This window comes from Ictidomys tridecemlineatus, chromosome 1, assembly GCF_052094955.1.
Source record: "Ictidomys tridecemlineatus isolate mIctTri1 chromosome 1, mIctTri1.hap1, whole genome shotgun sequence".
NCBI lineage: Eukaryota > Metazoa > Chordata > Mammalia > Rodentia > Sciuridae > Ictidomys > Ictidomys tridecemlineatus.
In genome coordinates, this window is record NC_135477.1 from 88,520,935 (window position 1) to 88,535,862 (window position 14,928).

Below are 14,928 nucleotides of genomic sequence, written 5' to 3' on the forward strand. Positions count from 1 at the left end.
GTATAATCTCCATGTATAACACAATATTATCAAAGATACACAGTGAAAAACTCACTAAAAGGTTTTGAATGTTCACTATAACATATTCACTTAACTCAAAAAGAAGCAGTATTTAAGTGACTGAATTAGACAATCTAATCAAAAAGTACATCCTGTAAGGCTGTATTAAAAATCAGGAGGCAACTACATGCTGCTCATATGTACTGGGAAAAATACAAACAGGTTGAATATAAAAGAATACAAATACATATAGTAACAACAGTGACTATAAGAAAGCTAGAATGGCTGTATAAGAGACTTTAAAACAAGTGTTCCCAGACACAAAGAGAGACCTTTAATAATGAGAAAAGATAAAACAGTTATAAATATACATATAATTATAAACAATTATATATACACATATACAAATATCAGAGCTCATAAATGTATGAGGCAAACAATGACAGAATTAAAGAGAGACTTCAATATAGCACTTGGAATAATGAACAGAACTAGTAGGCATAACAATTAACAAAGAAAGACTTGAACAACAATATAAACAATTAGACGTAACATTTATGAAACAATCCACCCAAGAAAAGCAGAATACACATTCTTCTCAAACACTGAACATCTTGCAGGCTAAATCATAAAAAAACAGCTACATGGGGTTAATAACTACAACAATAGATAGCTGTTCTAAACAGATATTACATGCTACCTCATGACAGCATCCTAAGATGAGCTGGCATCTTTATTCTTAATATGGAAGCCCCACTGCAGATGCTAGTAGCTCAAATCTAGGTCACCCCTGTTTCTAGATCTTGCTACCATGCCACTACACACACACACACACAATAAAAAAAAATGGGGCTGGAAAAAGGAGGAAGAGGAGAAGCATACATTCCCAAAAGATCACTATTTTAATCAGTAAGACAATCTTTAGCAGCCAATACAACAGCTTTGTACAGTTGAAAATGTTTTCATATTTTTAAAATCACACTTATAGTAAAACATCTTTTTAATTTTCAGTATCTCTTTAATACTTTATTTTTTGTAATTGTAGATGGACAGCATACTTTTATTTTATTTGTTTATTTTTATGTAGTGCTAAGGATGGAATCCAGTGCCCGGCAAGTGCTAGTTACATGCTCTGCCACTAGGCTAGAATCCCCAGCCCTCTTTAATACTTGTTAATATTTTATTTTAAAACAATTATATTGTTTCCAGATGATTGAGCCTTTAAAAATTCTAACAAATCACTATGTAAAATGAAACTTCAACTTGAAAAGTAGTCAATAATTTAGCCACAGATGGAAGGTCCCCCTCAACACACATCTTGTCCTTCTGCAGACTCTATGATAAAGAAACATGTAACAAACTAAAATATTAGACACAATCCTTCTCAATACATGGAGATTTTTGTTCTTTAACTATTTGTTGTTGTTTGGTTTTGTTTTTTGTTGTTGCTGTTTTATTTTGTTTTGGGTACAGGGGATTGAACTCAGGGGCACTTGACCACTAAGCCACATCCCCAACCCTATTTTGTATTTTATTTAGAGACAGGGTCTCATTGAGTTGCTTAGCACCTCACTTTTGCTGAGGCTGGCATTGAACTCAAGATCCTGCTGCCTCAGACTTCCAAACTGCTGGGATTACAGGTATGCACCATAACACCAGGCTCTTTAACTATTTTTTAAATAGGCATGAACTACATTAATATTTATAGCATTTTGAAATCAATAAAAATAATTATATCAAATATAAAGTGGTAAACAATACTATGTAAAGAAAGCACAATTTTACTTTAATGACATAATATTACTTACCGTGCTTTTATCTTTCAAAAGTTTTTCGATTACTTCAATTAACATTTCCTTTTGCTCTGGATCAAGACTAAAATATAAAAAGAAAAGTCACATTAATTTCTCCCTTTTAATTGTAGCTTTAAATGATCTTATCATTTCAAGGATGCTGAAAAAGTTTATAATAAGAGAAGATGAGCAAGAATTATTTTAAGACAAATACAAACAGGAACAAAATTAAAGTGAGATAATTTTCTCATAAATGTGCATAATCTTTCCCTCTAAATTTGTTCCTATTAACTAAATCAGATGCCCATGCCATTAAGAAAGTATTTAAAAAATAAATTCACTTCTTTAAAAAGTTTTTAAAACCTCAAGAAAGTAACTCCAAGTATATAAACAACAATACATTTTTTGACTAGGGGGGAAAATAACAAGAGAGCCTACATTTTCGGGTACTTAACTGCCAAAACAAATACAGATGATTTCCAAATAAGAATTGTGCATCACCCAAGTTTACTAAAATGAATATATGCACTATAAAAACTCACCAGTTAAAACCAAGAAAAAATAAGATGCAGTGATAAAATTAACACATTTGATATAGGAAATAAATAGGCAGTGCCAAGGCACGGAGAGTAGTTAGCTGAAGCTGGAGAATAAACCACAGTGTGCTGATAGACATGGTTTTAAACCATTATAATTTAATAAGCTTATATCTTATTCTACAAGTTTATGAAGAGAAAACAAAAAGAAGCATGATAAAACTGACTGACAATTAATCTAAGTCTATGAGTTAGTACTCTTTATAAATATCACGTTTATTATTAAGCATTTTAATTACCTGAACATTCAAACCTTTCAATTCTTTCAAATTCCAGCTATTTTTTCCAAGTTAAATCTTCCTTTTCCATTTTAGATACATCTTTATTTTCTGGTACACTTATAACACAATGGACCCTGTCCCATCAAAACCATTGTTAAAGGAGATTTATAAATCATGTGCTAACATCTCAATTACAGATGGCTTTAAATTATTTGACATGGTTGGTTTTCTTCCTCAAATATGTGAATTTTATCCATAAGTACCATGTCCTCTACTGATTTCATAGATCCAATGCACACAGCACAGTACTCTAAACACAACACCAGAAACAAATGATCTCAAAAACCTTGCAGAATAAATGATATCAGAAATAATACCCAACTGTGTGTATATAATTTTATTTAGAGTATATGTTTTCCCAGATATTGAGATACTGTATACTTCACCAAATATCATAAACTATGGTATGGTACTATATTTGAAAATCACTACATTTTTAATAAAGTTATTAAAATAAAAAATAATAAAACAGCTCTGGAAAAGAATCAGACTTCAAAAAATAAATAGCAGGAACAAAGATGTAAGGAAAAAAAATAAAGTGAATTGTAAGAATAATAAGAAAGATTCTACTCTATAATGGATAAAATCTTGATTTCCTAATAATACATGCATACACACATGGACTATATAAATGAGAATTCAAATACTAATTATTTTCAAGTTACAAAATCTAGAAATTATCACAAATACAAAGTTGCATGGGGTCCCCAAATAAAATTAAAGATAGGTAAAAAATGTTTATAGGTGAAAATACATAGCCAGTAAATTTGTTTGCTGTGAGGTCAGGCCAGTCATAAGAGTGAATAAAATAAGCCTTTGGGGTCTATAACAATCCACTTAATATTACAGATCTCTGTTATTAACAAAGCACCTACCTGTATAGTTTCTGTATTGCATGGGCTGCATTCTTCCTAACATATGGTGATAAGTCAGCAGAAGCTTCCTTAATAGCAAGCATCATGATAGGAACAATAATAGGCACTCTAATACTTGACAGAACTCTTAAAGCGCTTGCACGAATTAGTTGGTTTGGGTCCTGAAAATAGTGCCAAAAGTATTTATCAAAATTTCAAAGTTTACAATTTTCCAAAGACATCTTATGACATAATTAACACACACTTATAGGGTGTAACAAATGTGACAATCATAAAAGAAAGCCACTTATTTAAAAATGTACAACCAGTATATGGAAATGGGTAAAAAAAAGAAGAAAACATTTATTTTTCTGAACACTGTTTTAAAGAAAAGAAAGTTATAATTGTACTTGATATCACTAAATGTGCTAGGGTTTTAACATTTCAGAAGAAAATGCAATTCAACATAAATTTTATCTTTAAAAATGTCTTATTTCCCTTATTTACATACTTTCACAACTACTTGGTATAGTAATAAACAGCTCTTTGATTTATGAAAATGATTATATTGAACCCAAACATGCAGAAGCTAGAACATACATGGCCAGGTTCCACTTTCTTATATATATTTTATAAGGGTACTGAATAAGCACTTCTGGGAGGCCTTTTAACTCTTTCAACACACTACTGGGCTATTTAGTGGATTATTACTTAGCTTCTTTAAATAACACATCTTCAACTGTACAAAACCTTATAGCTATTGCCTGCTCACTCCATCATTTACCTTCAGAGCTCGCTGAAAAGTGCTTATGGACAAGAGTGCCAGATCCTGCTGCTCTTCAGCATATCGGACCAGATACACATACACCAACTTCTTGATCTGTTAAAAAAAAAAAATTACTCCTAGCCAGAAGAGTGAAAAATATAAAACTCAATATTTTCTATACTAAAATCCATTCTTAATTTTCTTCAAGTAAATAACTGAACCTGGTCACAGCTTGGTTGTAAAATAAAGATAATATTTTGTGACATAATGAATGGTGACAGAAAAAGCTTGTGAAGTAAGCCTTTTAATAATACAATCCAGAACAGCAACATCTTATCAAGGTGTCCCTTCCTCTCAAAGGAAATTTTAAATCCCTGAACAAAATTCATATAAGAATGTTCAAATATTAACTGACCTGCAAAAATATTTCAAAGTCAAAGATAAAAATAAGAGAAAAAAAACTTGGCCTCTGTCTACTATCTAGTATGGGAGTTTATTTCTTCATTTATCAAAATAAAGGTGCTGAAGCCCCAAGTCTTTTTATAGCAAGAATCACTTCCAATATACATGATATTTTTGGTTCAGTAAGAATAATAAGTGAATAATACCAATAATTTAATGAAATAAAAATCCCAAATAGTCTAGACATATGTTCTGGAAATATTTTTAAAGACTTTTTTAATCACTAAGTTTCTAACAAAATTATCAACAGAAAAAATAAATTTTAAAAAATTAAGTTAAAAATCCACCAACATTGCTAATAATAATTCCCTTCTCAAATATCCTCAGATCCCACTTCCTGATTACCTTTCTCATGCATCAGCATAGTACATACATAAAGTTGATGGAATATTCAAAGAACATAAGAAATGGGGAGGAAAAACTGGAACTAGCGGGAAAGGAGAAATGGTGTTGTACTTAGTTATAGCTCATATCATCTTAACCAATCTGAACTACTTTAAAGAAACTGCCACGTCCTTCTTCTTTCATACCCCAATTTATTCTCCCCCAACCCCTCTCTCAGTGCTGGGGATTGAGCCTAGAAAACTGTATGTACTAAGTGCACACTCTACCACTGAGCTAGACCCCCAGCCCCAATTTCTCTTGACAAAGCACAGTCTTCAGTTCCTTAACCATGCTGTTTGTTCCTCCTTAAACTCACATCAATTTCTTTCTATTTCATTCAGTGTGGAACTCTGAACTACAAATGAGTTAAGTAGAACAGAATACCTAAATAAGACCTTGTTCCAGATGAGATGTTTCCAGCGATTAGCTCATTCTTGATTAAAACTATTCACCTTATCCAAATATACTGCTGACTTAAATCAAACTGTATTTGAGCAACTATCCTTGTGGGATTTATTTTTTAATTTCTCTCAAGTGAAGGGCAAATTGTATATTTATGTATAGAAGTTTTCAGCATCTGATATTTAACTCTTCGTGGCACTTTAAGATCATTTCAGGTCTTAATTTAATAATCCAACCTATTTTACCACTCTTCACAATTTCATAAGCCCAAGTAAAAACTTACTAAGTATACTATCTACATCTTCATAATTAAGATAAAAATACTAAACACAACTATTTTAAGTTGATATTAAACCATTCATCTATATCACATAGGCAAGGTTATAAATGACACTGACAAAAAATTTATTTCCAATTATTCTTCAGTGTTAAATAGCTCCACAAACTCTTCAGCCTTAACCCAGTATTCAATACAATGTATAATACACCCCAAACTTTCATTATAGTCAAACAGAAAGTTCTCAAATATAATTTGTACTTTTAGTCTTACACTTCACTCAAGTTATTCCTTGAGTTATCCCCCACCCAAATTCCACTTACTAAAAGAGCAAATTTAAATAAAATGACAATATACAAACAATAAATTACAGTGCACCCATGTAACAGTCACCATACAGAATAAAGTTAACCTGTATTTGACAATGTAAAATGTAAAACAATATACATTGTAAATCTCATTTTTGTACTTAAAAAAAGATGCATACACACTATATACTTTCCAATATAAAATACACTATTTTTATAGGATGTACCATTACTTTGTGGACCACAAAAAAAGGAAAAATAACAACAAAAACTCTGACCATTTTAAGTCTTCAAGAGTTGTTAAGATAAATCTCATTGCCAAAACTTCAAAATAGAAAATGCTTCAGAAAGGACATAATATGGTAATAATAGCAAATATAGATAATGCTAACTGTTCTAAATGTTTCATTTTATATTCCAGTTATTTATTTTACAGGTGAGGAAACTAAAGCACAGAAATGTTAAGTAACTTGACCAAGATATCACATCTGTTAAAGAGCCAGGATTCAAACCAAGTTAGCAAAAAAGCCAAGACACCTGTAGAGTAAAAGGTTAACAGTTGCTGAGGGCCATTACCAAGTAGGAATGACACATCGAAATTTCCTTGCCAAGCGTACCCCATGCTGCTTAGAGGACATTAGATGGGACATTGCATGCATGCTTTAATAAGGTGACCTTGCTCAAGGACCAAGGCGGATCCGGGTTTAGAGCTGATCAGGTTTGAGGAAGTAACCGGCTCCTTGAGTTTAAGGTGTTGCCAGTTTAAGATAATGGGTTTTAGGGAAGTTGGAGATTGAAGATTATTGCTGGGATTAGGGTGTTCCTGTTGCTTGTTCCTGTTGAGTTCTAGTGAGATTAAAATGGGATTTGGAGATAGCCTCATGGAGTAAGTGAATGGTGCGGGCAGATGGCAGAACGTGATTGTCCCTGGACCTGTGTGGAGGCTGTGTGAGAGCGGGAATAAAGAATTGCTGTTTGAACCTATAAAGGTGTGTGGTGGCTCGTGATTCTGGTGCCAAGCCGAGATCTTGGCAAACAGTGACTGTCTTTGAGTGATGGTATTAACCAGTGACTTTTACTCTTTACATTTTTCCATGTTATTTAATTTTTACAAGAAATATTAATTAATTTGATGTTCAAATAAAACAGTAAGGACATTTTCATTTTAGGAATGAATCTCATCTTTCTAGATGTCCTCCAACACAAAACAATATCACTTTCTTAGATTTTTTTTTTCAAGGGGGAGGGTGGTACCAGAGATTGAATCCCAGGGCACTTAACCACTGAGCCACATCCACAGCCTTTTTTATTTTTTATTTTGAGATAAGGTCTTGCTATATTATCTAGAGCCTCACTTAATTGCTGAGGCTGGCTTTGAACTTGTGATTCTCCTACCTCAGCATCCTTAGCTGCTGGAATTACCAGTATGTGCCACCAAACCTATCTCTGATTTTAACAATATTTTACACTCCTTCCTTTAATCTGATAGTAATTTCCCACATTCCTAGGAAAAGGCAGCTTTTTCTGCAGCCTTGGCAATGTATATGGCCACCATAATCATTTTTAACCTGTTCAAGAGATAAACAAAAAGTCACCTGAATAATCAAGCTTTTTCAAATCAATCCACCTATAACAGTATAAAACACTGTTCTTTTAAATGACCATAAGTGATCTTACACAGGAATATAAAAAAATAAGTCTTCAAAATTAGGTAATATTGGTGAAAACAATGAGAAGCAAATGATCCAAACTGAATCTAATGTTTTAGATTAGAGGAAGTAAAAATAAAAATTTCAAAGTTCTTAGGACCATAATTGTAGAAGCATTTCTCTAATTGAGGATGGGTAACTTTATCTCCAACTAGATTTTAAATAGCTCAATAATTTGGGTGGGGGGATAGCAAATTTGAAACATCAAATTAACATATAAGATATATTTAATTTCTCAGCTCCACAGGCATAACGTGCAGTTATTTAGTACAGCAAACTCTCCTTACTCAACCATTCATCACTAGGACCTATCACATTGACAGGCATATAGTAATCGCTCAGTCATTATCAGCTGAATTGCACCCCAGATCAATGGGAGACTTTAAAAAAAATTAGACTTTCCCATTAAATGGTTTCATCTAGGATCTAACTTCTTCTCAATGGTTATAAGACACTGAATGGCAATGTCTCCAAGGCTGTCAACATACTACATGGAAACCATAGATATTAGGAAGCTTGCTCCCAAGGTCTTCAATGTGTTTGTTTTCATTTTTGTTGTTGCTTATTTTTAATAATCATTTAAAATATTCTTTCTTCTTACCAATTATATCCAGATTTCACTCAACAATTCTCTGGAAAATTTTAAAGAAAAATGACCCAATCTCCTTGTGAGTTATTTCTCAAAAACATCTTTATTTATCAACTATACAGCCAGCTTTAAAATGATGCTATGAACTCCAGAATATATTTACAAGTTTATAAAGGCACCACTGAAACATTCAGAACCACAGCTGAGTTAGCAGGCACTGCCATAATTATTCACTATTGGAGAAGGATTTCTGTGACTGTTATGGCAAAAAGCATAACAATATTAAATCACAGAAGGTTGCAAAACACTAAATTTGTGCTAGTTCTGTTATAAGAATCAATCAATATTGACCACAAGAGGCCTGTGCACTCACTGGCTGCAGGTGTGCAGAGAAAGCCTACTTTCCCTGAAACCATTCTGTGACCAGAAATGGGAGTAGTTAAAGCTCCGTGACTACACCATTCTCTGATCAGTTACTTTCATTCAATGTTACAACACTCTTTGCTGTAAAGCTAATCATAGCAGAGCCCCAGTAGTCTGGAAGAACAAAGGCAGATCTGTTTAATTAGATTATCAATACTAGTACATCAAACTTCATGAGTTATTGACTAAACCTTTGATTATTTTTGTACTATAACCACTGATTGCTTACTAGGTTGTTTTTGGTATCATTTGACATCTAATGGCAGATGACGTATACTACAGCTCACCTGTGCGTGGAAAGCAGCATGTACTTGTAAAAATGAAATTTTGTACTTGATAGCAAGAATACATTAATCAATTCTCTGAATACAAATTTAAGAAGCTCCTGTCAGTTTTCATACAATATGAGAAAATCAGGCCTGTTTGAAAAAAATAACAAGGTATTTAAGAAACAAAAGAAATCCAAAACAAATAGGCCAATAACTATGTTTATATTGGCATTTTTGTTATAAAACTAACAGGGAGGACTGGGATTGAGGCTCAGTAGTAGAGCACTTGCCTAGCATATGTGAGGCATTGAGTTCAATTTTCAGTGCCACACAAAATAAAAAATAAAGGCCCATCAATAACTAAAAAATAAAATAATAGGGAGCACACCAAAATCTGATTTTAAAGGAAAAAAAGAACAAAGAGAAAAATCGTACTACTTGACGAGTATGAACAGCTTTGAATGAATAATAATTAGTACTGAATGTTCTAGTTCAGAAGGAAGTATTGATTTACCACTATTTCCCACAGACTTGATAACTTCTATCTATATCTAAAACATAGTAAGTATACCAATAGCCAAATGTCTTCCAAAGAATAGCTAATACCAAATGCTGATAAGGGGTCAAAGACACTTAGAAAAGAAAGTAACCACCAAATAGGAAGGATGGCACTGAAAGGGGTTCTGAAGCCAGCCTACCTAGCTTTGGAAACTGACTGCCACATACTTGCTGTGTGATCCTGATCAGGACATTAACCCTCTTCTACCTTATCTTCATATGTATAATATAGACAGTAACAGAACCAAGCTTCTCAAGGTTATTTGTAAGGATAAAATGAGTTCATCTATGTAAGATATTAAGGACATAGCACAGACAGCATTTTTTTGGACATGTTAGCAACCATTATTACTGCTATGACTGTTCCAAATAACATTAAGTCCAGTCTCACCTATGCCTCATGATTTTCCTAAGTCAAATCTTGTTGTTTCCAGATATTTGCACTTTCTTATATCAGAAGACATAATACTAGTATACATATCAAATTAGAAGCTCAGATAGCATGACCATAAGACATCAAAGAGAAAGAGCTACATGAGTCCCCCTTTCACGACTTTCCACTTGAACTAAGTGAATAATAGGTGAAACACAAGTAGACAAACCAATGGACAAACCAGTCTTTGTATATTTGTACAAAATAATATGATTTAAATTGAACATCTGTTTTCTTTATGGAAGTGTAGAATTTGGGCACAAACCAGGCTGATAATGCTTACATGAACAGATCCAAATAAAAATTGGACAGTAAGTCTCTAATGAAGTTTCCTAGTAGGTAACACTTCACATATTTTGTCACAATATGCTGGAGACATTAATCATGTACTGGGTAATTCCACTAGGAAAGGACTCTTGGAAATTTACATCTGGTTTCTTGCAGATTTTGCCCCATGTACTTGTTTGTTTGTATTCCTGAGTCTACTGTGTTTTTACTTTAATAAATCATAGCCATGAGTATGATTATATTCTGAGTCTAGTGAATCCTCCTAGTGAACCACCCAATCTGTGGTTGATCTTGGGAAACCCCAAAGACAGGGATCATAAGCCTAAATATAATAGGTAAAATGGCTGAACCTCAGAACAAAACATGAAAAATCTTTATGATATTAGGCTAGGCAAAGATTTCTTAAATAGATCACAAAAAGTCTGAAATATAATTGAAAAAAAAATACAGATAAAATAGATTTTATCCAAATCAAATATCTGATTCTTTCAAAAACATTAAGAAAACCAAAAAGAAAGCAGGAGAGAATAAGAATAATAAATAATCATCTACATAGCAAAAGGGTTATGTAAGAATTTATAAAGAACTTTCAAACCTTAATAAGACCAAAAAAATTTAAAGCAGGCTAAAGATGTGGAAAAAAAATTTAAAGAAAACATGATTGACCAATAAGATAATGAAAAAATGTCCAACATCACTAAATGTTAGGAAAAAGCAATTAAAGCTACAATGAAATACCACTACACACCCACCAAAATGGCTACAGTTAAAAAGTCTAAAAAGGCTGGGGTTGTGGCTCAGTGGTATAGCACTTGCCTAGGACATGTGAGGCACTGGATTTGATCCTCAGTACCATATATAAATAAAGAAAAATAAAGGTATTGTGTCCGCCTACAATTTTAAAAAAAAGTATAATAAGATCAAATGTTAGTGAAGATATGAACCAACTAAAACTCACATACATTAGTGATAAAAATGCAAATGGCACAGCCACTTTATAAAACTATATGGCACTATTTTTGAGAAATACATACACTTCCTAGCCAATGCAACAATTCTATTCTATGATATTTACTCAAGAAAAATTGAAACAAATGACCATACATAATACTTTTATTCAATCCAAACATCCTCAAACAGGTAATTTTTAAAATTATGCAATATTTATATTATAACAATAAAATGTGAATACATGAAACAATACAGATGGATCTCACAGTTTCTTAAGTAAAAAAAATAATAATAATGTAATAATGTCAAACCCAAGAAATTACACAGTGTATAATTCAATTACTAAGAAAGTTTAAAAATGTCAAAACTGTAGTGAAAGCAGATCAGTAGTTGCAGGGAGACACCATATAAAAGTTTTAACTTTAAAGTAGATCACAGTCCTACTATAAAGCTAAAAATAACTCTTAGAACTAATAAGTGAAAATCTTTTTGACCTTGGATTAAAAACTGGTTTCTTAGACAAGACAACTAAAGGAAAAATAAACTAAAATTTTGTTGACAAGTGTGCCACCAAAAATTTAGATGCTAAATACCTTCACAAAAGAAACAACAAAAAACAAACAAAGGCAAAATGTGGCCACACAATGTATGGAAAATAAAATCAAAATCACAAAATCTTCCTAAAGTCTCCATTCCATGCTCTTCACACACACTCACTCTTTCAAACTGACACCATAACCATGGTCTCCTCACTCAGAATGCTCCTATTTGTTCATTTGTTTTTTGTTTTTTGTTTTTTTTTTTTATCTGTCATTAAAATACCAAACAAGTAGCAGCAGTAACACATTTTAAATTTTATGGGAGAAAAATCTCTAAAGCTTTAAGTGGAGCAAATTCTATCAATTATCCAGACCTTTTTTATACACAGATGGAAGGTGGTTATAACTTTAAAGCTAGATTGCATCAGTACAGTCTATGAAAAAAATAGTATTTTACTGGGTGGAATACACAAATTCAATAAATCCAAATAATATGTACTGAGTGCTTGGTACATGTCATGAGTAGTAAGAGAATCTTGGGAAATATTCCTGGGCTTAGTCCTGGAAATGTCAAAAAGCTCCAAATCATTTAGGTCTGAGAATTCTTGATTAGGAATAGGGGGGAAAAATTAAGTCCCTAGAGCAAAATGTAAACTAAACTGACCTCTACGAATTGGTGAAAATACAGCAAGTTACAGTCATTCACTCAGGTGAATCAAGCTCAATTTTATTTTTCACATTTGCCACCAAAAAGTCAAAGCTAATGTTATATCTACTTTTTATCCTATATTACCTAAATTTAATATTATAGACACTTTAAATGTAACAAAAATCCAGTGATATTTAAATATACTTGTGACATTTCAAAGTAACTGAAAAACATATGGTCCCTATATAACAAAAGGAATCATGAAAATCATGGATCAAAAGAGTACCTCAATATTTTTACTGGCCACATTCTTCACAACAGCAGGGAACAGTTCAGATGCATTTTTCCCTTTTGCAATCATCTGAAAATAAAAGAAGAATATGAGGTCAAAAATTCCTTTTAAGAATAAACAATATTTGTGCAATAATATAAATTCACAAATATATTAGATACATTAAAAAAGAAATACAGAGTAATTTAAGACAAATATGAAAATATATACAATATTTTTCTCTGGCTAATTGTGTTATAAATACTTCTTAAAATATTCATGAAGTTCTTTATATTTCTAGTTCTTACATTGAAGATTCATGCATCTGCAGTGGAAGTAAGAGATAAAGTTTAGTTTGAATCCATGACTTTCTTATCATAGGTTTCTCTACTTCTCCAACCATCACCTTTCCAACTTCTCTTCATTAAATCCTCTTCCTTTGCCCACTGAAGTCCCATGCATCACCATCTTTTCCAATCTCTGAAATTCCCTAGACTTCTCATGACTCTTACCTCTCTATATGAGGATCCTTCCCCAAAACTCTAGCACAAATTCTGAGCTCAAGTTCTATATCTCTAACTAGACATGATTAGATGTGTCTCATCCAAAAATTCCTATGCTTAAAACCAATCTCATTTTTCAAGATAAAATGACATTCCATGGCAGAATTTCCTTTTTCCATCAATTCTCCCAGATGACAGAAACCACAGAATTATCCTGGTCTCTTCTCCCAACTACAAAGTAACTAGGTCCTATTGTTACTTCTTAATACACTCATATTAAAACCTTTCCACTGCCACTATCCTATAACAGAATGAGATCACCTAACAGAGGAATTTTCAATAGTCCCCCTTCAATCCATAATGTACATCATTCTTAATATTCTATGCTGGGGGCTAGGGGTATAACTCAGTGGTAGAGAACATGCCTAGTATATAGGAGGCCCTCAGTTGGATCTTCAGCACTGCCAAAGGAAAAAAAAAAAATACTTTCCACATGTCAGCCCTCCCTCAAAGACTACAAAAGCTCCTGACTGCTTAGGGTCAAATTATTTTACTTAATATACAAATGCCCTCACAATTTGCACTAACATCCCTTCCTAAGCTCCTTGACCTAATGTTCTGTATCAGTGCTATTACCTAAGTAAACTGATCTTATTGTCAGAACACTAGCTATGATTTCACTTATATCACATTTTCAACCAATTCATTTTACTTTTCTAAGTCCTACCCTTCTATCTAAAGTATAAAATATACTCCATGCTCCCTGCTAATGCCATTTCCTTAACAACTTATGTAAGGTCCAATCCTAATTTCCTCTAGACAGTTTTAACCTATAATTTTCATTTAGAATTACCTATGTGCTAGCTTACATTTATATTTATTTTAGTTTTATATTTACCTGTACTCCCATTTCCTTCTCTCATTCTCAAAATTTATCTTTTATGACTTTAAATAGCCCAGACTTTACTAAACCCAAAATAAAGGTCCAAACTATAGAAAGGAATTCTTTATGAATTACACACCATATCTAACAACTACCTTAAAAAGAGGGAATTACCTTTATTAATTTATGATAAGTGTTTTATAAATAGTATATATAAACATACATATATAATCCCATCAAGCATTATAATCCCATTAAGATTTTTCATGAGACTTTTCTAAAATGATAGCTTCGTAATACTCTTTTTATATTGTCTCCTTATTTGTGATATTCTTTTCAACTGAGTATTTTGTGAACCTACTAAGTATTGCAAGAGGTTCACAAAATAACTTCAGGAAAAACATCTTTATATGATTTGTATACCTCTCTCAATTTCTTTTTCTGTAAAATAAGAAGAGTGAAGGATTAAATGCTCTCTGGAGTTCTTTCCATTCAGTCTTTCAATGATAACCTCATCAGAAACTTTGGCCAACTTTATTCTGCAGAATGCTATTCAAAAATATGTTAATATATGGAGGGGGGACCCTATTATTAAATACAAATATTTGCTGAGAGTATACAGTATACCAGGAACTATGTTAGGTCTTGGGGACACAATCACGAATACAAAGTCCTCGCCCATGTGGCCTTTACCTTCTTCTAGCAGGAGTGAGGGTCAATAAACAAGTAGATATAAAACA

General features: G+C 32.4%; 1 protein-coding gene across 2 annotated transcripts in view; it reads right to left on the minus strand.

Annotated features, from left to right (window-relative positions):
* Positions 1–14,928, minus strand: part of Ap3b1 (adaptor related protein complex 3 subunit beta 1) — a 239,841-nt gene that overhangs the window by 178,417 nt on the left and 46,496 nt on the right. For both annotated transcript variants that reach the window (XM_005328985.4, XM_040271866.2), the window contains exons 3-6: positions 12,818–12,892; positions 4,309–4,404; positions 3,546–3,706; positions 1,809–1,875 (exon numbers count right to left, since the gene is read on the minus strand). In XM_005328985.4, coding sequence (XP_005329042.1) covers positions 1,809–1,875; positions 3,546–3,706; positions 4,309–4,404; positions 12,818–12,892 — 399 coding nt within the window. The remainder of the gene's footprint in view (positions 1–1,808; positions 1,876–3,545; positions 3,707–4,308; positions 4,405–12,817; positions 12,893–14,928) is intronic.